Raw genomic sequence first — 26,513 nt, forward strand, 5'->3', positions numbered from 1 at the left:
TCTCAAACACTTCCTAGTTCATTTCCACTTGCAGTCTGCCAAACCCCACATACTTTTTCTGACAGAATCTCAGTTATCGGTTGATTCAACTACTGCTCATCTCAGTTGCCGAAATTATTCGCTGTATGATTCCTTTCGCCTCAAAGGTGGTACTTGTGCATATGTCCGTTCCGATATTCATCTGTTGTCTCTATTGTTGTCTGAATTCCACTAATCACTTGGAGCTCTTTGACTTCCCCTCTTTGCATCTTGACTTTCTCCAGTCCAACTTTTCTAACATTGAGGTAATTTTCCTTGATGATTTTAATGTTCACATCTCCAGCTGGCTTCTGTTTTCTAGTCACACCGACCCAGCTGGTCGAGATGCTGAGGCTTTTGCAATTACTAATGACCTAGCACAGATTGTTCATTTACCTACAAGAATACCAGACAGTCCTAACCATACAGCCAACACGCTTGATCTTTTTCTCACAAACAACCCTTCTAAGTACACGATCGAAGTGAGAGGTCCTTTAGGCACCTTAGATCACAACTTGGTGATTGTCTCTTCTCCAATGGAGCCTTTATCTCGTGGCTTTTCCCAACCTCGTATTCTTCGGCATTACAAGAATGCAAAATGGGATGACCTGCGAGATTTCTTTTCTTCTTTTCCTTGGTCGGATTACTGTTTCAAAACTTCTGATATCAACGTTTGCTCAGAGCGTGTCAGTGAGATTATTCTTGCAGGAATGGGATCCTTTATACCACACTCCACTTTAAAATCTTGTCCTTTTTCTAAACCTTGGTTTTCCAATAAATGTGCTAAGGCTGTTCAACAGAAGAATTGCATATGACGGTACGGCGTACCGGCACCTTTTTTAACAGCTTGTGACATGGCTGGCACACAGATGCCAGATCACATGACTTGTTTCTAATTCTTCAGTTTCATTTTCTGCCTACACCAAAGCTTGCAACAATTGTAAGGCAGTTATTAATCAGTCCAAACTAGAGTTTGAACAGGCAAAGAGTAGAAAACTTGCTTCTTCTCCTAATGGTAGCCAAGCATTCTAGTCTCTTGCTAAAGCTATTTGCTGCAACTTTTGCCCATCTCTTCTCCCATCTCTGTTAAAACCAGATGGTTCTGTTGTCACTTCAGCCAAGGATAAAGCTGACCTGCTAGCATCCCATTTTTCTTCCAACTCATGTATTTAATGATCTTGGTAAAACACCTCCCACCATTCCCAACAAGCTCCATTCAATGCCTCCTGTGATCTTCCGTCAAATATCTTCTTTCATCTTCTCAACCTCCAACTCAAGCACGGTACTAAGTACTGTAGGTTCTTATACCTCTCGTGTTTGGTGTTTACATAAAAAAAAAAAAAAAAAAAAAAAAAAAGAAGAGCTCCAAAAATAGAGAAAATACATTCCACAGGAATACATTAAATTTCTTGTTGATGATGCAGCAAATTCACATTGAGCAAAAGTACAACAAATTGATTTGCACTGAATTGTTACACACCCACAAAACCAGTAAAATAGTAAAATTGTCTGTACAAAACTGCCATACACTGAAGTGACTCCAATTGATCAAATCAAACAAACATTCAGTTGGTTTGATTTGTTTGAGTATTTTGCTTTAAAATATTCCTACAACCAGGGCGCTTTTTTTGTGACGGCGTACCGGTACCTTTTTTAACAGCTTGTGATATGGCTGGCACACAGATGCCAGATCACATGACAATGGGCAGAGTCAGCAACCGTCAATCACGGCTGTATCGCTAGCAGTCTGGAAGGGGTACCCGTTTCTGAATCTCGACCAAAACTTCATTATGAAATTATTTTTACTTATTTTTTTACTTGGTACTTATTTTTATATTTTACTTATTATTTTTTATTTATTAAATAAGACTCACTTTTAACTTATTTTTTATATACTTGTATAATAAATTTATGCTTAATAAAATTAATGGTCGAGATTCAGTATCGGGTACAGTGTTCCGAATGCTAGCGATACGGCTGTGATTGACGGGTGCTGACTCCACCCAATGTCACATGATCTCCTTAACAGACGGAAGCAGCTGGCATGGCTTTCCGCGCCGTTTCGGCACGGAATTTTTCCTGATAGCAAAGAATGAGTACCGGCACCTATTTTTTTTTTTACAAAAAATAGCACTGCCTACAACAATATGGAGGGTTATAATTCTAAATGTTAATATGAATTCAGTGTAATTTTGCATTTCAACCTAACTGCTTGGTTTATTTTACTGGAGTGTTTATATAAATATAATTTATATAAATATAAAGAAGGATTATTTCCTGGATAAATATAGGTGATACAGGGTATACCAATGATATTTAAAAAAACAAAATACATATATATTTATTTTTTTAAATTTAAATGATGTTGCTTTATAAGTTAGCTTTCCTTGGATTAGGCTGCCTGTTATATTTGAGGCAAGTTTATTTATAGAATTTTCAATTTAGTTCTATCAGTTGAATTATTATTATTAGCTATACGGTGCAAGGAAGCCTGAGGCTGATGCTGCAAGAGCCAAAAAAATAAAAATTTCCTAGTTACCCTGAGAGAGAGAGTGGTAGAAGAGAATCACCAAGAAAGAGAAGAATTATGATATCCAGCTCAGGACCCTGGGTGTACCAACCCCATACTCACCAGAATTCAAAGTATATTTGTAACAACTTCCATTAAGGTTACTCTAGTACTTAACTACATTTAGCACAAAGAATGTGAAGATCTCGGCATGATATCCTTTGTCCTAAATTCCAATGATCTAATTACAATCATTAGAATTTAGCAATAGCATTAGTAGAGGCATATGATGCAAGAAAGCAAGCTTATACATAGCATCAGGCAGGCATCATGCACTACACTTTCATCATTATCATATGTTTGGGTATAAGAAATCAATTTTGAATGCCTTTGTGATATTTATTTTCTACAGCACATTCCTGAAGGTCACTACCATAAAACAATAAAAAAACATGCAGTTTCTGGTTTTCTATTTGTGCAATGTCGTTTGTTTGTTTGTTATTTGGTTTTTTAGGAGCATTAGCAACTAAGGCCATATTGCTCCGGGGATATGTGGTGGTCATTCCCTGACCTTTCCGCATCCTCCGTATTTGGTAGTCAAACCCCAGTCTAATTAAGAAGCGTGTGCTATGCACTACTGCTCCTGCCCACCTGGCTATGGAGGTGCCGTATTTGTGCAATCTATTATAAATGGGTAGTAAACTCTATCTTATTGCATTTGTGACAATACAGATAGCTGTAATTCTGTGGGTTTTTACGTTATTATGGTGAAATGTGTTCCCCCCTTCCCTGAAATCTTCAATCATATAAACAACATAAATAAATTTTCAGAATCTTCTCTTCATTCTTATGTTTTAAGCTTTGTAATTTTGTTATCCCATATCTCACTTGCGCGTATTGTGTTAGTTGCAATTTGTACGTGCCATGTTCTTTGTTATTGATGGCTTATCTTTACCCCCCCCCCTAAATGTTAGTGAACAGAAATATCAATTAGTTAGTATGTACCTTATACTATTAATTAAGTTATGTACATAGGAGTAAATTTATTTTTATTTTGCTAACCTGTTGAAAATATTCTTCCGATTTTCATGTATCACTTAATTTAGTTAATTAATAATGTAATAAAGTGTAAATTTGTGATCTTTACTTTTATAGCCTTTTATGGATAATATTCCTCCTATTTTTGCTTATTAGAATTGTTGTTTAAGAATTAAAATTCAATTCATAAATGTGATCACGACAGGTGCTTACTACATATCGTATAGTGAATGATATTTTAGTATGGAGAGTCCATCTTAGAGAGATTTGATCGTACTGTGAACCAATTGGTCGGACAAGACTTCCCCTTAACAAACCCCATGCTGTGTCTGAACTATAACTGCAGTCTTGTCTAAATGATCCTGCAATGCTTCTTTAACCAGTGACTCCATTATTTTCCCTAGAACAGCAGTTAAATTAACAAGTCTGGAATTACTCATGTCACTCTTTGATCCCCTTTGTGAGCTGGGGGATATTTGCATGTCTCCAGTCCATGGTGACCTCCCCTGAATTCAAGGGTGCTCTCATAATTATGGTAAAGGGTTTGCTGCCAACGCACCGATACAACAGTGGTACGAGCAGTGGTGATATTCAAATTATTTAACAACCGATATTCTAAGATTATGTACAGGGAATGCAGGTAATCAAAAATAAGAAAAACAAACTGCAATGGCAATAAAAAGAAAAATTTTAATTAACATAAATAATATTGAAATAAACATAATTTTCAGCCAACAACGTTGTACAACACATTATTCTAATAATTTCCAAATCATTGATTGGTTTTGGGAAATTGTTTTTGATGCCTTTATTTTGACATGATTATCACTTGTTAGATGATGTCCCTGCCTGAGCCATGATTTGATATAAGGAATTGCAACAAATTCTTCTAGCAATTTTCCCATTAAATTGATGGTCATTAGGTGACTTGCTGTTTCCATAGTAAGAGAATTTCGTTTATTCTCAATAATATTATTCATGGTACTAAAGCCTCATTCAGCTTCCGCAGCATTAACAGTGATAACTTTTAAGATTCTTTTAGCCCTTAAAATACTGTCAGGCTCAGGAACATTATTATACATGATGTCTCTGCTATCAACGAAATCTCAAAAGCCATTTACTGGAATATTGTATTTAATTAGTTGACTTAATTGTTTTAATTTATTTTCACCTTCAATCCATGGAGCTTCACAAACATGTTCTGGCCAAGTTTCAGGGTTTAATAGGTTGAAATAGCTCAGAAGATCATTATATTTTTCATTTACATCATTGAACAGCAATCGCATCCTCATAAAAGGTATTAGATGATCAAACAATTTTTCTCTGGGAATCGATGTTATTTTTTTTGCTTTACTTAAAATGGTATATTATACTTCTTATTTTTCATAATATCTTCTGCTTCTTTTTTCATGTGGTCCTTTATTTTATTTCATATATTCAATTAATTTTATTGTATTTCATTAATCAGTTTTGATTAATGAAATATTTCTTTCTTGTAAAGCTGTAGAGAGTATTGAAATTTCTGCTAGGATGTTATTAATTAAGGCCAAATCTTTAAAAAAAAATTTTCATTTTGAAATGTTTCACCCTTCCCACTTCATGATTTTTATTAAAGTGAACATACAAAGTTTCATGGGACTTCCAAACAGCTTTTGCAGTTCTAGCACTACAGGCTGCCCATCAAGGTCCAAATATTCTCCCTATTTTCGGTACCTTAGTTCCAAACTCTCTTTGATGTTTATTTGAAGTATAAAAATAAACATAAAAGTTTATCAAGAAAATGCTGAAAGTAGTTTACTTGTTTTATATCTCTTATTGCATTGTCAAGAAACAACTGAATATGGTGGGCAAGACAGTGCTAGATACAAACATTTGGAAATTTTTCCAAAATTTTGGCAGAAACTCTTGACTTTTTTCCTAACATCACACTCCATCTGCACAAAATCCAATAAGATTTTCATATAAATAATTTTCATTGAAACCATACTTCTCCAGAACTGATATCAAAGTTTGGTAAATTATTTCAGATGTTGTTCCTTCTAACTCCACAAGATCAACAAAAACAGTTAAACTATCTTCAAAGATTTGAATTTCTGATTTTAAATAAATTATTAAGATGCTCTTATGTGAAATAGTTGAAGCTTCATCAATAATAACTGAAATTTTACTACTTTGACTTATCAGTTTTCCAAAAACTTTCTTTCTTATTTTAGTGAAGATGTGTTTGGTGACAAGTGAGACTATAAATTTAGAGTGCAAAGATACTCCCAAATCAACGTTATTTTTTTTTACTTTGCTATTAAATGTTCGATGTCGGTGAATGGTTTAATTGCTTTTAATTATGGAATAAATGGTATTAAAGATGTTTATAGTGCTGTTTAAATATTTTTCATTAGCCATGTCAATACTGTTTGAAATCATTTTTTTTTAGATGTTTTGATTATATGTAATGCTTTTTTGTGTGAAGCTGACTCATGATGGTCTTTCAGTTTTTTTTTTTCCTTGATGATTGCATATTCTTTTTATTAGAAGCTTTGACAGAACATGATTGCCACTCTGATGAAATATGTAAGTGTTTAGCACTGAAAGTGCTTAAAGATAAAGCCTTGAGCACCACTGGCAATCCCACACTGGCATCCCATCACTGGCAATAATAAGCCTTATTCGTACTTATTTTTGAAATACAGGAATACCTCACATAGTGCGGTTAATTCATGCCAAAAAAATACGAAACCGCGCTGATCTATTAGTATGCATTATTAGTATGTATTGTAATGTAATACGTTCCGACAATTTGATTATATGGGTCGAGGTTGCAAAAATATATCGGTGTTTGTTTACTATAAATTGATGCACACGAAATTCTTGCAAAAAAAGAAACTAAAATGATAAAAATGAAAAATACTAGTAAATACATACAAATGATTTTTATTGCATTTGTGAGTGATTTGTGAGTATGTACATATCAAAAGAATATAAGTGAAGTATGTACTGAATTTTTATTTTGAAAAATAACTGTTCAGCTTAGTTTGCACAGTTTTTTTCTTTTTTTTATCTGCATACATCTCTTTATGACGTCGAATGTCATTTTGCAATGCCTGCCCTACTTTCATACCTCGTTTGATGTTTGGATCTAGAAAAACACTCGGTGCCATTACATTTCTTCTTTCCACTCATATTTGCGTATAAAGGTGTAACGTTTTTAAAAAATAATCTTTAATAAAAATACACAGCGAAAAATATTTGTACAGCTTATGCACAATCGACGACCTCACTGCTCGGAATCTAGAGTGTTTACTAATCTATCAGAGTCCGTATATAATGGGAGTTGTGACAACAATCAGCGTGGTCTTGAATCCATAACACATTGGCCTACGTGCTGGCATTATAATACATACATACCAAATGTATTGGTGCATAACGCAGTTATTTTTTTTTTTTCAATTTGTAAACCACGCTATAGCAAAACCTGCATTGTTCGAAACCACGCTATGCGAGGTATTCCTGTAATCCAATTGCTTTTCATTCCAGAAATGCAAATTGTTTATTGCGTTTTGTACTAACTTCTGCTCAGATGAGAAAATCTTTCAAGCTGTATTGACTGTTGCACAGTTTTAGATGAATTCCAAATTGTAATTCAATATCAACAGTATCATAGCTCTCTCTTGTTTGTTTCATTTCTGTTGTTGAACATTTAGTAGAAATGTTCAAAAATTTGTCTAAACTATGTTGCCTCTTCATTCTAAGGGTTATGATTTAAACAATTTATTATAAATGCAATTTAAAAACACTACTCACAAAGTAAAACTCCACAAGTGTTACTTATTGCTAGTGGTGAGCTATAGTGGGCTCACGAGAGCCCATTGTTTTTTTGCTTTTTTTTTTTTGAAAATTTGCAAGCCCATTGTTGAGACGATCATTTATTTTACAAATGAAATCCTGAATGCAATTATTGAGCATCCAGAGCAAAACTACGGTGGGGCAGATGGGGGCCCATTCCCAGCATTTTAATGGCACAATCGATCAGTTATGTATTTTAAAACTGCTTCATTTTTGATTTAATTACAGTCAGACCTCTGTTTAACGAACTTCTTTATAGCGAATTTTTTTGATTCTCCTTGGTAATTACATTTAAAATAGTTTCCGTTGAACAAAGAAAATTTCCATGTAACGAACGGATTAGGAGAAACAACTTTGTATGCATTGTTCTCATCTCTGGCCTTTAGGCAATTATAAAGTGCAAATTAAGGGTGAAAGGGATTATCATTTCAGAATGTTAGCAGTGTCCGTAAAACCTATGCAGTCACATACTGAGAAGTCACGCTAGTCAATATGCTTTCCACAGCCAGTCAGAGGATTAAGAAGATTCTCGACATGGAATATAGCCTCTTGTCAACCTGTGTTGTAGTTCCCTTTACTCCAACAAACGGGCATATGTTTTTCGGAGAAGTGAGTGATCTCTGCTTTCCAGTAAATTTCTCCTGTCTATGTTTACATGGTCACAGTAGCTGAATATCCATGTGATTCGGACATTTTGCGCTGTATTCAAAGAACTAGTGAGAGTAGCAACGTAGAGGGCGGGGATTGAGGCAACTAAAATTATATAAACTTTACGAAGATGAAATTTTGGCAGATTTTGAAACTTTGTCTAGCCTTTCACTGTGTAGAAAATGTTCTAAAATATAATGGCATACAGGCAATAATTAAAAAAAAAAAAAAAAAAAACTATCACCAATATCCAAAAAACTAGGGCAAATTAAGGATGATTGCTAAAGAAATTGATGTGGAAACTATAAAGATCGGTCGTGTGTTTGGGCTACGACAAGCAGCTTGTAGCTTGCGGATAGCAATTGTGGGTTGGAGGAATTATCCCGCTTTGTGCAAACATTTTGAATCAGAAGTTAAATATTCCAGATTATTAAGTTGACTTTTAAATTTGGAATTTCCTTTCCTTTCAGCTTTACAGACTCATTATGGTAAAAGCATATAAATTAATTATTCAATCAATGCTATTGCTAATTTGAAAAATTCTGAAAGAAATTATGAAGTTAAAATTGATAGCATGTTGAAGTGGAAAGAATTTGAAGGAATCAAAATCAAAAGTAAAAAAAATTACCTTGTGACACGTTATTAAATGCATTGTTTTATCCTTAAAGGATAAGTTATTGATGCAACAGGGCAATTTTAAATTAAATAAAGAAAATAACGATACCATTGAAAGAAATCTTAAACATATGCTACCCGAAATTGTTGAATGTTGAAAGAACTTTCATCTCGGTGGCAAGACAGTGAAAACTGAATAAGAAATTTAAGTTTTCTGATAAAATATGAAATAAAAATTAATGATTTTAGAGATTTTGCCGAAGACAGTTTATCTTTAAAATCGAGTGAAATTACCTTTTCAATTAAGAAAGCCAGAAAATATCTTTGAAACTATTGTGATTAGCAGTGCTGAAGCTGAATGAGCTTGCAGCGTAATGAATAATATTGTGTAAATTAAACACGTTGCAGATTATGATGACCATACATCTAAATGGAAAACCATTGCTTCAATTTGATCTGGATCGTTATGTCAAATCATTCCTCTGTAATCATTGCTCAGCTATTGAGCAAAGCAGAAAATCGGCAACAAATATTAACAAAGAAGTAATTTCTATATGGCAATTTTTAGAATAAATTTTTCTTCAATATTTGTGAAATAATTTTTTTTCATGTAATCTGTGAACTTTTTCTAGAAAGTTTGTTTTTTTATGTAATATTTGTTTTTATATTGTGGAATGTTTTCTGATAGTTTTTATGTTATTTGTGATGTGGGAAATATTTTGTTATTTTTTATTTGCAATATTAAAATTTTACCATGAAAAAAATGCATCCATTATATTTCCCTAGTTGTTAAAAAAAAAAAAAGACGAATAAAAAAGTTGCACATGTGCCAAGCACGCGCAGTAGATGGTTTATGCGAAACAACCTTTGCTTTCTTTTAGGTATTTTGATTTGTATATATTGATTACGAAATAAAAGAGCTTTTTTATTGTAATTATTTTATTGATCATTCACAGATTTTCATAATTTCTGGAAGACCAGATACAATGGATTTATGATAACTAAAGTAAGATGTATACTTGCGATTGCAACCGTATCTAAATGTCTCTGTAAAACAGCACCGATTAATGTACCAATCTTGTAGTTGAAGCGACATATGCAGCTCTTTGGGGCACCTAACAATGGAATGTAACGAAAAAAGAAATTGTTGACAAATATTTGTATTGTTGCAATCATACTTACTGCAGTAGTATGATTCAGAAAGCATGATTGTGACATCATACTATTCAAAAATTCTAAAAAGTTAGAACTCCAGACACTGTCGTATCCAGTTATTATCGTAAGGCGAGGCATGGCGATCAGGTTTTTAAGTTTTTTTTTGTTTTTTTATTAGATACACCTAGGAACGTTTCACACATTCACTTATATGCATGGTTAAGGGAATAATAAGCTGCATCTGTACACCCCTGACCCGAGTTATCATAACGGTCACGAAAAATGCGTCATGTGCTCTAATCACACTACTAGAAGTGCGAGTGTGGGAAGTGCCTCTGGTGAAAGCCGCAGATGACGTAACTTCCGTGATCGATCAAATTTACTCGGTAGAAAGTCAGAAAAACTCTGAGCCCATTGTTAAAACATTCACAGCTCACCACTGCTTATTGCTGTGAGTAAACTTTTGAGAATTAAGGACCACACACACACAAGCTCAGTGTGTGAAATCAGCTCAAACTCTGACACGAAAAAGAGTGAAACCAGAAGGCTACAAGGGATTCAACTTATACTTCAGACCAATAACACCCAACATCTGTTTACCAAGAGTTAAAATGTCTAAAAACTTCCATACTGATTGTTGGGCAGAGTCTGACAAGTTTACTCACCGAGAAAAAAAAAAAAAACGTACCTGTTGATTTTGGCCCACACTGGGTGGGGGAGTGTTGTACAGTTCCCAATCACACCATAATGCACACAGAGAGAGCAACAATACAAATGCTGTAGCGGCAAACTAGTTTCATGGGTAAACTTTGCCGAAATTTCCCATAGTTGTCGTGTGGGCATTCTTTACCTTTCCCACAAGGAGCTCACACCTTGCCAGAGTTACCAACCTTAGAAAGCAAACCTATGGGAACTGGCCTCAAAATTATACATTATGGTGTGATTGGCAATGCTACAACACTCCCCCACCCAGTGCAGGCCAAAATCAACAGGGATGTTTTTTTTTTTTTCTCAGTGAGTAAACTTGTCAGACTCCACCCAAGAACCAGTATGGAAATTTTTAGACATTTTAACAACTGGCACGCATGTACCGGTGCGTACTGGCTTAATATCACCACTGGATACGAGTAGCAAGCCATAACTTCCAAAACCACCAACTAAATTAAAAAAAATAAGCTAATGAATGTGATTAAGACTATTTAATCTGTTTCTAAAACACACAATTTAATAATGTTAATTAATCAAGAATAAGGTAAAAACCAAAAAACTTATTCGTTTGGAGGAAATTCTGCGTCTTGGCACTTATAATCTTGTTCCAAGATATTATATTTATGATATAATGTAACTACAGCTTATCTATAGAATTACATCATAAAAATCATTTCCAATTATAAAAAAATTTGAGAAAGTGTGGAAATAAATCAGAAACAAAAAAAGAGCAGAGCAGTATTTACAATATACATCAAAAGAATAAATATACACTAATTTCGAAACCTTGGGTTTCATGACAATAAAATAAAAAAAATTTAAATATTTTTTTAATTTTATGCATCTCTTAAGGGAAAAAAATGAAACTAAGAAAACAAATGAATTGGAAAAAGTTATAGTGTAATCAAGTAAGAGGATAACCATATAAAATGCTACCTACGGGTGGAATGTTACAACCTAGTTTATTTTATTTTATTTTTTTTGTCCTAAAAATTATAGTTCGGATCTTAAAAATTGTAAAAAGTTGAAAACAAACCTGTAAAAAAGATCTAAGAAAAACATTGTATATAGTTAAGTGAGGATTTTATTAACTGAACACTGAATAACAGTGTCCTCAATAATACTGAATATGAAGGACACTGCAAATAGGAAGTCAGCTCATCACCCCCTTAAGAGCACTGAGACGCTGAACTTGAAAAATTCTTTAGAAACAAACAATTTAGAGCTTATCTATATTAAGCAAATATATGATAAGGTACTTTGAAGAAATAACTTCCTACCCTAACATCCAAAGATGAAACATAAAGGGTACTGCCTTCCACACGAAAGAACAATCGCTTCCATGCATCTTTACCTGGCTCTTTGCACCACAAAATACTTTGTACAACTGGCATTTTTTCTCCTGAGTTAAGGATATTCTATAATGTGGAAATGACAAAACAAATACAAGTATAAAATTTCAATTTATTAGAAATTTAATTAAATTTCAAATAAACTGAATTAGCAATAAAAGTTTAAGGTTATTACAAATGTTAAAATGATATAAGGAATGATAATAATGACAAAAACTTAAATATTTATTCCCTCTATAAGGTAGATATAAAATTGATTGCCAATGCCAGTGGAAATTTTACAGGGGAGGGTCATCAAATCTGGAGTACTATTTTAATTTTTTATGGTGCACTACAGTTTAGGCTATGATGCAACAAGTCCAAGGTAGAAAGATTAAACTACAAATATCCCACAAACAGGTTGTCCTATCAAAATGTACATAAAAACCAAAAAAGCAGTAAACCAGCAGCTGATCATTCCCAATCTTGTGTAGTTAAGCATTGCCAGAATGTAAAGTGGGATGATCTGCAAGGTTTCTTTTCTTCTTTTCCTTGGATGGATTACTATTTCAAAACTGCTGATGTTGACGTTAGCTCAGATTGTCAGTGAAATTATTCTTGTAGGGATGGAATTCTTTATACCACACCCACTTTAAAATTCTGCTAAGGCTGTTCAAGAGACGAATGTTGCATATTGTAATTGGCTTGTTTCCAAATCTTCATTTTCTGTCTACACCAAAACTAGACCAATTGTAAAGCAATTATTAATCAGTCCAAAATAGATTTTGAACTGGCTAAGAGTAGAAAACTTGCTTCTTGTCCAAATGGTAGCAAAGCATTTTGGTTTCTTGTCAGAGCTACTGGCTGCATCATTTGCCCAACTCTTGTCCCCGCCTCTGTCAAAACCAGATGATTCTACTGCCACTTCAGCCAAAGATAAAGCTGACCTGCTAGCATCCTATTTTTATTCCAACTGGTGTATTAATGATTTTGGTAAACCACCTCCCACCATTCCCAGTATGCTCCATTCAATGCCTCCTGTGGTTTTCCGTCAAAAGGATGTCAGAAGGATTTTGACAAATCTTGATGCCAAGAACACTCCTGGTCCTTATGGTATTTCTCCACTTGTGTTCAAAACCTGCACTCACTCCTGTTCTTTGCTGCCTTTTTTCACTTTCTTATTCCAAAGCTGTTTTTCCTACTGCTTGGAAATTTGCTCATATCCAGCCTGTTTCTAAAAAGGGTGACAAATCCCTCCTATCCAATTATCATCCCAATGCAATTACTTCTACTCTTTCTAAAGTAATGGAAAAATCTTATCCAATGGAAAAGTTTGGAGAAATTCAGCCAGTTGCTCTTGACATTTCAAAGGCTTTTGATCATGTTTGGCATAAAGGTCTTCTAAATAAGCTTCCTTCTTATGGTTTGCCAATGGTTTTTTGTAATTGGATATCCAGTTTTCTCTTGAACTGCTCACTGCAGGTGATGGTAGATGGCTCTGTGCCTTCTAACTTCTCCACTAATGCTGGTGTTGCCCAAGGTTCAGTTCTTTCTCCCACTCTTTCCTCTTGTATATTAATGACCTTCTTCCATTGATCAGAAATCCTATTCATAGTTTTGTTGATGATAGCACATTGCATTCCACCTTCCAGTTTGAGAAACCTTGCTCTGCTCAAACAGCTTCAACTTCTTGAATATCCGCTACCAATTCCTTACATGCTGATCTTCAGGTAATTCTCCAGTGGGGTAAAGGTAACTTTTTTTAGTTGATTTCAATCTTTCTAAAACTCAGTTCTTTCTTATATCTTGCAAAAAGGATTCTTCTGCTCCTATGCTTATCTTTGATGACACCCTGATTTCTAGGGAAGATCTATTGTGGCTTACTCTGACTTCTAATGTATCTTGGCCTAAGCACTTTATAAATATTGCTTCCTCTTTGTCTAAAAAACTCTGGTTTTTTCTTTCACTCTCGAAATTACTTTTCTTCCAAATAGTTGTTCACTCTGTACAAATTGCAAATCTGCCCTACCATGAAATATTATTCCCACATCTGGGGCAGTGCTCCCAAAACTTCTCTCAGGCTTCTAGCTTCCATTCAATCAAAAGAGGACAGTTAGTTTAATTAATGACTCATCTCTAACAGAGTCTCTCCACTCTCTGTCTCATAGATATTCTGTTTCTGCTACATGCCTTTTCTATAGATACTTCTATGGGCACTGTTCATCTGAAATGGCTTCTATAATTCTCGTTCTCTCCTTCAAAGCCATCTGAACATGTGCCGCAACCAGTCAATATCCTTTTACTGTCCAATTTCAAACCCACAGAACCAACTTTTCTTCTTCCTCATTTATTCATTTAACTTCTGTTTTCTGGAACAACCTTCCTTCATACATATTTCCTGAAAATTATAATATACAAAAATTCAAGTCTAAAGTCAACAAATATCTTCTTTCACCTTCTCAACCTCCAACCCATGCACACTGCTAAGAACTACAGATTCCAATACTTCTCGAGTTTGGGGCTTGCATTAAAAAAAAAAAAACCAAAACGTATGTGAATAATACAAACATTTTCAGTGGTTCATCTGAACTAGTAAAAGTAACGCACATGCCAATTGGTAACTGGTGTACTATGGAAGGCAGTCCAGTTGTCCAGTACACTCCATTATTATTTTTTGATCAGTGTTAGTATGCTGTCTTACTATGGGTCTGCATTATATTCATGTCTGGTCATATCATCTTATGTGAAGTCTGATGTTTATGTTAGGTTGAGGAACTTAGGAATTTTAAGGAAAATTCATTAATGTAGAAAGACTAGTTCACAAATTAAATTCTCATTGCCATTCAACATCAGTTTGTCACAATCCATTTTGTGAATGAACAAAAAATAAATTGGATACCTCATTTAAGTGGTGAATGATTTTGATTTTTGGCCTTTTCAGAAACTTGATTAACAGACGATCTCAGTAGGGGATATTTACCTTAATTTTGGGTATAATGTTTATACACTATCTAAATGAAGGCTGTTGGAGATATTGTTCTGGTTACTAGATGCCACTTCAGGATGAAAGATCATTGTTTGACCCTCAAACTGATGGCTGATGAGTTGGATTTGAATAAGGAAATAATTCCTCAAAATCTGCATGAAGATTTAGGGCAAAAGAAGGTCTGTGAAACAAAATTTGTGCTGCTGCACAGTCTCACAGATGAGCAGAAGCAACAATATGTCATCATGCAAAAACTTCATCTAGATTTGTCAGGATGATCCTAATTTCCTTGAGTATGCTGTCACAATGTTAGAGAATGAGATATCATTGCAGAGAAGACAGCAAATTTTTTTTCCACATAATATTAGCAACTGCATATGATTCTACAATTACACATCCATTTTATTCTAGAACTAGTGAAGGAGTGATGTGTATTTGCCTTTTATTTTCTGTATTTTGTACCATATCTTTGGAACTGGTTGACTGAGTAATAGATGTGGTTATGACATTGAATAAAACATACTTTGGCACACGCATTTTTAGGAGATTATGTGCAATGCTATATCATAAGAACATCACAGGATGTGGTTTGGTTCATTTTTGCTGCTCTTCTCCATGCCTTCCCTGAGTAAATGTGTTTGTTTGTTGTTTGTTATTTGGTTTTTAGGTGCATTAGCAACTAAGGCCATATTGCTCCAGGAATATGCGGTGGTCATTCCCTTGACCTTTCCGCATCCTCCGTATTTGGTGGTGACGGGCTCGAACCCCGGTCTAATCAAGAAGCGTGTGCTACGCACTGCTGCCCTGAGTAAATGAAAGGAGAAGAGGAGATAGAAAGAGCACTGGAAGAAAACGTATGGTTAGGCCTGTGGAAAAATGCGATAGCTCCCACATTTAATAGTCATCTATGAATATGATGTTCTTATATGATGCAATCCATCACATTAATACAATGTATTATACCTACTGAAATCCCTTAGAAGTAAGACTCATAAAATGAGAATGGCCCGCCTTCAAGATGCCAGGTCCCAGGTTGCAGATATTGTTTCATTCAAGTCATTCAAATGAAAACTGAAAAAGTTAAATAAAAATTGTATTTCACAAACAACAATGAAACTGTGCATGGCGGTCTCTAATATAGTTCCCATTACATTCAACATACTTCTTCCAACACTGAACTAACACCTGTTGCGCCGACCGGGGTAGCCGGGTGGGTAATGTGCCTGCCTAGCAACCCAAGGGTCGCAGGTTGATTCCCGTCTCGGGCTTGGATCAATGTACTGCAAAAACCTTGGGGGGTGCATTATGGCCACAGAAGCCTATGCGCCAACAACTACCAAAACAAAAAACAAAAAAAAACACCTGTTTCCTTGAGAGAAGTTTGTTGTTGGCAAAGCCATTTGCACTATTGTTTTGACCTCTACATCTGACGCTAAGTGACCTCCTCTTAGTGCACCTTTTAGTGACCAAATAAGATAACTATATGGAGCTAAGTCTAATAAATATGGAGGATGTGTTAATATCTCAAACTTCATCCCCCGGTATCTCACTATAGAACAGGAGGTGTGAGGGCAGACATCATGCTGCAAGCAGGCACACGGGCATGTGCGTTTGTGTGTGTGTGTGTGTGTGTACACACATGTACATGAGTACAGAAAAAAAGTTTCTTTCAAATTGCTGGCTTTAACTGGCTCAGAAGCACACCAGTTATTTGTTATTCATTACATTTTCTTTTCTCTCCAGATAATGTTCCTAAATCACTCCTGTATGATCCTGGAAGACAGTGAGTTACATTTTCCTGGGTTACTCACTTTTTTTTGGAATTTTTTCAGTTGAGGTGAGTCTGTATGGTGTCACTCTGAACTTGTATATGTGCTTTCTAGTATGTAATAGCACATTCAGGATTCATCTCTATCACAATGTGTTCTAAGAAGACTTCTCCTCCAAGAAGCACGGAAGCCAGATTTAACCTTCAGTTCTGGTGCGTCATTATAAAAATTTAGGCACACTGTGTAGATATATTGCTTTAATTTTACCTTCACTTGATTTTAACTGTAGTCTGTGAATTAATGATTTTGCTTTTGAAGTATATATTTTGTAACTTTTAATTCACACATATTATTATTAATTTTTTTTAATGAAAACCCCAAAAACAAAAGGTATTAGAACCTATAGTACTTAGTACCATGCATTGAGGAGACCAACGATACTTGCAGATTGTAATTTTTGGGAAATACATGTGGAGGAAGCTTTTTCCAGAAAATGGAAGTTGAAGAGATAAAAGGATAAAGATATTATTTACAACAGGATTGCACATATGCTTGTGATGTACTGCACTTGTAATGAATATATAATAATACATGAAAATACTATTATGAAAACAACAGGGATTACCTTTATTTTAGATACAGGAAGCTTCTTTCCAGCCTTCCTGTATCTAAAATAAAGGTAATCCCTGTTGTTTTCATAATATAATAGGGGTGGCCAACGAGTCGATCGCGGATTTAATTTTGGTTGATCACAACAAATTTTAAATATACAGTCATCGCTTGATTTGTGCACCTTGTGCAATGAAATTTTTGAGATGGTATATCGCGGCACATTTTGAAGGAAAAAAGTAGATCACATCACAAATTAAGTTGGCCATTCCTGGAATATAGGAATTATTGAGCACTTAATAGCTCTCTATTATCAAATCTATTAAATACCATGAAAATACTATATACTGATATACAAGGTGTTGCACAGTGTAATCATGTGCAAACATTAGATGTGAGATCTTAGCATTCTGTTTCCTATTTTGTATCAGTGCATGATGGAATGTTGGCTGTGTGGTGGCACACTGATTGTAGTATTATTTATGAAGACGGATTCCGTAATGGAAATTCAAGAGATTTCTTCAGCAGTTTCAAACTCACAGTAGAGCTTCTTGACAAGAAGTAATATTGTAGCTAGTGTTCTATGTAATAATACCATATTACATAGCTATGAACTTTTGACTTATAAAAAGCTAGAGATAAGGCATTTGTAATCAGGAGGAAAACAAAATTTTGGACAAAAACAGGTGGAAAAATTAAAGGTTTTTTTTTTTTTTTTTTTTGGAAAAAAAAATTAAATTACCACTATAGTTAGATTTCACACATTAGCTTACCTAGGGTTTTCTCTATGGAATTTGATTCTAATTGCCTTAACAAAGATACTGTTGCAGACTTTTCCCTCTTTAGAAATGTGGAGTCAAAGTTTAACTAGATTTGGATGTAGGAACATTTCCAAATCTTCACCAAAAAGGGAGGATCTGAACTCTGTTTCTGATTTCCTAAAGTGGTAAATATTCTCTCACACTCAACACTGCTAGAAAGAATTGTTAAAATGCCAAGCATGATGGCAAGTTTGTGAATTTTTTTGGAAATATTAGATTGCCAATTTGTAAGGTAAATGACCTCAAAGTTAAAATAGTTTCTTTTGTCATAAATGTCAAATTGGCAATCTAATATTTCCAAAAAAATTCATAAAAATACCATATAAATTCAAGCCAACAAATGCAGTAACCATATCCTTTTCAATAAAGCAATAAAAGTTTTTTTATAACATGGTTTTAAATAATAATATACCTCCCTTTTTCATCAAATACTGTTTTTGTATAGTTTCTTCTATAATTAAAAATAAATTCAATTTCGATTTACTTGGCACCTGTCCGTGTTAAAGGTATTGTACAGTTGTATATTATTTGGTGGGATTTCCTCTACTTAGTTGGTAATCACTGTTCATGACTTCCGCTTAAGGTTCCTTTTTGGAATGAGATTACTGTTGCTTTACTCTAAGTTTTTTCGCATATTTAGTTTGAATTCATCTCTCTTCTTTTTGGAATCCTGTACATATGCTTTTTTTTTCCTGGACTTATTAAGTGTCTCTTCCCTGATTACAACCGCTAGGTTTGGCACTTTGCTTGCCTAACACTGGTCTCCGAGCTACTGTCTGTATGTAGCCCTGCATCATTTAACCAGGCCTTTTATTTGGTGAATAAATTTTATCATTGGATACGAAAATTCTTCTTCAAGGTTTTTAATTCTGTTTCCATCAAAAAAAAATATATATATAAATTTTTTTTTTGCCTGCCGATTTTTTGTCATGCTCTTCAGTGGAGTCACTAAACCTCCAATCAACCGCAGATGTGCCTAACTGTGCTTTTCTCTTTCTACCATGGTTTGTCATCTTGGAAATTTAGAGCCGTAATCTATAAACCCTGTTATCTGATCATCTAAATTTTACAGAATTTTATCTCCCGTAGTTCAGAATTATTCTGGTTCTATTTTCTGTTTCGCATATTCCTTCACATTTTGGTATGTCCGCGGCCTTCTGTCTGACATTTCACATTTTTAGGCCATCTTTCCCAAATTTTTTTTTTTTTTTTTTTTTTTTCAACACTAGAGGTCATTCCTATCTGTTGCTCTAAATCTATAAAAACTCGGTGACTTGTCATTTTCTCCCTTTCGCATCTTGGCTGTGTAAGTCGCTCCTCCACTCTACTTAATGACTCCAGGTAACTTTTAGTTTTGGTTTCCCCTCTTCTCTACAAGCTTTTGGTATTAACACCCATTTTTACTAACGCTTGTTTATATCAGAACCCTTTCTTTAAGGTTGGGCCTTACGCACCCAGTAAGTTCAGTATTTTTAATGAATTTTTCTACACTTTATCTTTATACTGTCTTTTTCTATCTTTTTCCCATTCATAAAACTATTAGTGCAATACGAGGGTGACACGAATGCTTTGTCTATCCTTAATCCTATCGCTATTTTCGCCTTCTTTCGAACATCTTTTCTCCCCTTCCCCTTCCCCTCCACTAGAATTTACCATTCCCTATACCATTGGCTTGTCTATTCTTTTTCATGCACTTCACATACATTTGTATTATATTCCACATTACACTTTTGTAAATTTGTACATATTTGTATTTATTTTAATTTACATTTTTTGCACTGCTTCGGGACTACCTTGTCTACTAGTATTACAATAAAAGGCTGCATATTTGTCCCCCCTTTTTCTAATACTACACACAAGTTTGGAAACGCAGTGCCTGATACATGGTCAGGAGTAGTCCCCTGATAAATTTCCTGGCTATGTATCATATTTTCATCTACTATATTCAGATTCTGCATATTTGCCATCCCCTGATTTGACCTCTTGCTAAAATTGCCCTCCCATATCTGAATATCATGTTATTTGTTTTTTTACTTGTATATTCTTTTTTTTTTTTTTCCCCCCTCAGTCCCAGTTCATTTTTACACTAGGTTTTTCAAATTCTTTCACCTCTTTAACCACTACCTCACTTCCACTTTCTACTATCCCTTAAACTTCTCTTAGTTCTGGCACCTTGTATACTTTTCATTTCCATTTTCACAGACACTTTATTTATTCTACAAACCATGCATTATTTATATCCTTTTGCTTTCTCTACTGCACTGCACGTGTTGGAGCATTAGATATACTATAAATTTTGTTATTTCCCTTTTTCTGCTTATTTTGCTTCTTAACTGTTATATATTCCTACTATATATTATTTATTTTATTTTTTTCAAAAAAAGGCTGAAATTCATTATATGGTAACCCTCATGTTGCGCTACGTAAAAAAAAAACAAAAAAAAAAAAAAAAACACTTATTAGATGGGTCATGTTTTTAATTGATTTTCATTTTTGTTTAGTGAAAAAAGGTTAGGTCTTTTCTGTGAAATAATCATAATTATACATATTTCTTTTAACAATTAAAACAAGAGAAATTAAATATATTTTTCCACTGAGTGAATTTTTCTTAATAATTCTTCATTACTGCTATTTCTTCGTATAATTCTTCACATGAATTAGCAAAATTACACTTAACTTGTAGTATTGCTTTTAGGATTTCTAGTCAGTTTTTTTTTTTTTTTTTTTTTTTTTTGTTGACGTCCACAACTTATTTACTACAGAAAAAACTCTTTCCGTTGTACTACTGGTTCCTGGCAAATATAAGGCAAATGATTTGCATTATGTTTGCCACTAAGTATGGAGGCTACATGTCCAATCCGGGACAGTTTGCAATGCGGGGGGCAAACGACTGAAATCAGGGACTGTCCCGCATAATCCGGGACGCCTGGTCACTTTACCCGAGTCCAAGGATGCTCTCATAATTATGGCTAAGGGTTTGCTTACTACCTTTGCCTCCTCCTTTAATATAACTGGATAGATCCTCCCATCCATTCTGGGTCCCTTTCTTACGTTTAACTTCAACAATTTCAACTCCACTTTGTTCTCAGTTATTACAAAATCATTAAGCACCCTGTTACAATTTGATAAACTTCTGGCATTCTCCTCCCTTTTGCACATCTGCAGTCCATAGGAACTCTACCCCAAATCCAAAGATGCTCTCATAATTATGGCTATGGGTTTGCTTAGTTCCTTTGCTGCCTCCTTTAATATAACTTGATAGATTCCATCCACCCCAGGTGCCTTTCTTAACTTCAACAATTTCTCCTCCACTTTACTCGCAGTTATTATAAAATCATTTAGCTACCTGTTAGTTTGATAAACTTTTGACTTCCACTTTCCAACAGAATTTCTCATGTATGATGTAGATGCAAAATACTCATTCAGTTTGTTAGCTTCTTGAGTAGAATCATCAAGATTTTAACCATCGATAATAAGAGGACCAATCTGATTCATCTCCTTCCTTCTAGGGTTTACATGCATAAAGAAGTTGTTTTCCTTTGCCAAGGATTTCTCATAATCTGCCTTTGCTTGCCTAACCTCCTTTGTGACTTGATTACAGACTAGTTTGTATCTACCATAGACTTATGTGTCACCTGATAATTTATATGCATCGCATGCATTTTTATTCTCTGCCATGAGTACACCTTGAACAGTTTCCTCCCCGAATTCCAATTTTGCATTCCTTCTATCTCTGTGACACCACATATCTGATATCCCAACAATAGCTGCCTTTGATGTCTTGACCAGCACTTCGAATTCATCAAATTTATTTTCTATACTCCTAGGAGTGTTGTACATGCAAGTATACAACATGCACCTCTTCTTACTCTTAGTTACCCTAACACAGGCCATTTATTTTCTTTCCCATGATGACTCCCAGCAGTTCTTGAAATCCCTAGAAACTTGCTTTTCAGGCTGCTGCTCATTCCAATAGAAGCAGTGCAAGAATCACTTCCACCTCTGCCTGCGACTACTGTTAATCTATTAGTCTGTGAATTCCCCCAAGCTAGCAGTTTTCCAACCCATCCTAAAACTGCCTTGATAGCACTGGCAAATATTCTTGCACTCTTTCTATTTAAGTGTACACCATCCCTGTAGAAGAAGTATCTTCTGTTAACAAGCACAAAACATTCTACCCCATGGGCCTTCCACAATCTCTCCAGGGCTGAATTGATTGACAAGGCTCTCATCATATACTTCCTCCTGTCATATCTGGGAAGAATTGCAGACACTTTCAAATTTAACCCTAACTCACAACTTTTTCTCAACATTGACCTGTACTTGTTAAGTAAGTCTGCAGATCTCCTACTCTTAATGTTATTAATGCCAACATGTACAACAATATCGCCTTCTGTGCCCTTAAAAGATGATATTTACTTCACAATGTCATCAACTTTTGCCCCTGGTCCTATTCCACCTATCCTTTTTTGCATGATTCCTGTTTCCCTGACCATTGAATCACCAACAATAACTAGCTCCTCTGGGATCAGCATTAGGTCGTTTATTGCAACTCAACTAAAAACCCTGTAAGAATACAGAAGCATCTGCTAAACCAAAACAGGTGCAAACATTCCTTGGGTTTAGCAAGTGTCTCGCTGGGTCACTGCCTCTTTGTTTTGTGAACTAATTTGTTTGTGTACTTCTTTTTTTGGGAATATTGCCTTCTTATTTGGTCTTCCAGTGCCCTGATATGTTTTCTCATCAATACTGAATACTTTAATCAAATTTTTACAGTGACAGACATGCACCAAACCATATGATGTTTTCCATATATATAATTTCCAAAATAAAACTGGTAAAACACAATAATAATAAAAAAGGCAACTAGCTGGCTTGTAAGCAAGCTGAAAGCTGTATACTATTACAAAGAGTTTCTGCAGCTTGTAGTAGAGCTAATACTTTTCACCACACCATTATCCTCTACATACAGAGTGAATTATGGATATTGATGTTCTAGAAATTACAAAGATTCTGTAGCTATGGAAGCAACAGAGTTGGGGGGAAGAAAAGTAGTTTAATAAGCATTAAACTTGTACTGTGTTAAAAAAACAGAAAAAAAAAAGAATTAAAATATATTTACATCTATGTATAAGGTTTTTGTGCACTTATCATAATTATTCTACAGAAAAACTTTTTTCCAATTACTTAAAAATAATCGTTTTCAGAGAAATACTTGGTGAGTATTCCTACATAACATAACAGTGCATATCACTCTAATTTTTAATAAATTAGTGACGTTAGACTATTCACTGGGTATTATCAGTGGGATTAAGTTGAAAGTCAATAGGTATAACTCTAGCAATCAGCAGTTCTCAATCTTATATTTTAATGCTACTTTCACTATGTAAACCAAGATTAAAACCAATATACTTAACTTAAAAGTTGTTTTGTAGCTTGAAGTCTTAAAAACTGTAAATGTTTTTGCTTAAGAAACTAACTTAAATATATTGTAATGAAAAGTTTAGCTGTGATTTTCATTTATGCAAAGTGCATAAGTGACTGCAGACTTCAGTTAAAATTCTAAAGAGAGTTACTTTCAGTCATTATTATGATATTTACCCTCTCTTTATGGCATTTATAATAAAACTGTAAAATATTGAAGAATTTAGCAGATATTATATATTTATCTTCTTACCTGAAGTGTTATGAGTTTTGACAGATCTGTTGATTCTGCAAGGCAGTCCAGCTGCATGTTAAGGTCAAGCATGTCAAGTAAAAAAAATTGCTGGAAAAAAAAAAAAAAAAGTTATATATAGACAATTCCCATCTAGAACAATATCTTTAATTATATACAGGGTGATTCTTAAGTAATTTTTGCATTTAGGGGAAGACCTCAGACAACAAATAAAAATGCCTAATCAATGTGGATCCTCAAAAAAAGCATTGCTTTTACACTATAACTAAAAAAATTGGTGGCCCATGAACTTCTAGTTCATGTGCTTCCACATCTCAATTGGTGGCCCATGAACTTCTAGTTCATGGACCACCAATTGAGATGTGGAAAAACAATACAAGGTGGGATCAAAAAGTTCAGGGACTGACTTTGCATCTTGAAATTGTGACCTAGTGAGTTGCAACTTGCCACATATTTAATAACTCATCTAGACACAGTAATGAATGAAGCACCCATTTATGTGCAATCAGGCTGAATTAATATATAGCGAATAGAAGGTGTTTTGTGTGTTTCATTACATTTTAAAATGAGTGATTTTACTGAGCATCAAATTCACACTGAATTTGGTTTCAAATTAGAAGTATAACAGAAGCCGTGAAATGTTAAAAACAGCTTTCGGAGAAAATGCTATGTGACTTGTTTTGTTTGTTGTTTGTTATTTGGTTTTTAGGAGCATTAGCAACTAAGGCCATATTGCTCCGGGATATGCGGTGGTCATTCCCTGACCTTTCCGCATTCTCCGTATTTGGTGGTGACGGGCTCGAACTCCGGTCTAATCAAGAAGCGTGTGCTATGCACTGCTGCTCCTTCCCACCTGGCTACGGAGGCGCCGCTATGTGACTTTTCACGTTTAAAGATGGTTACTAGTCTGTTGAAGGTGATCCTTGCTCTGCAACCCTGCAATTTCAAAATCTAATGATTTAATCAACCAACCTGTTCATGAACTGATCAGGACTGACTGATGTTTAACTATCTGTGAAGTTTCTAGTGAAATTGTCATTTCTTATAGGACATGTCAATCAATTTTAGAGAATATTTTGGAATGTGATAAATTAAAGCCAAGTCTCATTGTAACCAATGATCATGAAGTGGAGAGTTCTCACATTTCAGGATCTTCATCAACGTTCTGCTGCTGATCCACACTTTGTTTCTTTCATCATTACTAGTGACAAATCATGGGTGAATAGCTATGACCCAGAAACAAAGACCCAGCCCTCTTAACTATTAACAGAAGATTCCATCTTCTCCAATGCCAACATCGGGACAATGTACTGATGTTGCCATTTCCTCATGCACAATCGACACTTTCCATTCAAGATTTACTTGCAAAGCATTCCACCACTGTAGCCTTCTTCCCACCCACACCATAATGACTGGATTTAGCTCCCCTTTTTTTATTTCCCCAAGCTTAAAGACCCTTGAAAGGTCACAGATGAAACAGCTGGGGAAATTATCCAGAACATGATGCAGGAGCAATTGGCAATTCCAAAAGAACAGCCAATCAGGAATGTTTCTGAAGTTGCAGAAGCACTGAACTCTGTTCACAGCATAAAGGAGACTACTTTGAATAAGCTCCATCTGAACAGTCAGAACTTTGACTGTTCAGATGGAGCCTGAACCTGAACTTTTCAATCACACCTTGCATAAGTTTTCTATCATTGAGTTTGATTTACATTTGTGACTTTAGTACAACAAATGCATGATAACAGATGATTAAAATTATTAGTTTTTATTACCTCTCTATTGACTCTTTCTCTTGTAAGGCAGCACTGCAGCATCTTGTGTTAAATATGCCACAGTAGATGTGAATGAATGTTGGCTCTCTCTCTCTCTCTCTCTCTCTCTCTCTCTCTCTCTCTCTCTCAGCATGTAAATATCTGGTAATGAAATATAACAGCACTCCAATCTCACAATACCCCTTCTAGAGTTATTGTGAAATATTTAATGTATACCATTACTTGGGTAGTATTATACAGAAAAATGTGTACATAGGTTTTGCTCTAAGATGGTTAGGCAACATGTAGAGAGCCAATAAGATAATTATTCAAGATATCAGTTCCAAATTTCTTACTTAAGACAATAGCCATAGATACCACCTGCTGTTGGTATCATGTAACATAGTATGCAAGTTTGCCTGTCACAGTACAGAATTACATTCATGTAAAAAATGCCTCACCTGCAAACAAGAGCTAAGTTAGAAGCCAGCAGTTGCAGATACAAGCAGACAGAAAGGGGGGGGGGACTCTTTATAATTCAATTAGCCACATAGGATCAAAAGAGTTTATGACCACAATGATTTACAAATATTTTTGCTGGAACAGAAAAGAGCAGCAAGATTCATGAGGGGGGAAGGAAGGTTGCAGGTTGGATGTGTGGAAATTTGCCTTCATGGTTGGAGTAAACTCCTATCTGGTGTTGTGGAGGTGGATCTTCTTCTTCCAGTCACATAGCTCCCTGAGGAGCTGTTGTGGCCACCAACAAATTCTTCCAATTGCATCAATCATATGCTCTACAAGCTGCATCGCAAAGTGTCATGCCCATAAGTTCACTGATGCCATCCTTCCACCTAGTTGCAGGTCTTCCTCTGCACCTCTTCCCCTTGATTTTTCCTTCCATTATATTCTTCAACAGAAAGTTTTCCCTTCTTACTATATGATCAAAAAACTCGAGTTTTCTTTTGTTGATGCTATGAAGAAGAATTTTGGGCCTGCCAATTTTATTCAATACCCACTCATTTGTTCTTCGATCCA

General features: G+C 34.9%; 1 protein-coding gene across 4 annotated transcripts in view; it reads right to left on the bottom strand.

The window, feature by feature from the left end:
* LOC150091163 (growth factor receptor-bound protein 14-like) overlaps nt 1–26,513 on the bottom strand; it is a 452,305-nt gene that overhangs the window by 116,534 nt on the left and 309,258 nt on the right. For all 4 annotated transcript variants that reach the window (XM_090382372.1, XM_090382364.1, XM_090382349.1 and 1 more), the window contains 2 exons: nt 23,725–23,814; nt 11,812–11,949 (listed from right to left, as the gene is read on the bottom strand). In XM_090382372.1, the coding sequence (XP_090238498.1) occupies nt 11,812–11,949; nt 23,725–23,814 (228 nt within the window). The remainder of the gene's footprint in view (nt 1–11,811; nt 11,950–23,724; nt 23,815–26,513) is intronic.

Source organism: Mastigoproctus giganteus, chromosome 1, assembly GCF_048544385.1.
Source record: "Mastigoproctus giganteus isolate SK-2022 chromosome 1, ASM4854438v1, whole genome shotgun sequence".
Classification (NCBI taxonomy): domain Eukaryota; kingdom Metazoa; phylum Arthropoda; class Arachnida; order Uropygi; family Thelyphonidae; genus Mastigoproctus; species Mastigoproctus giganteus.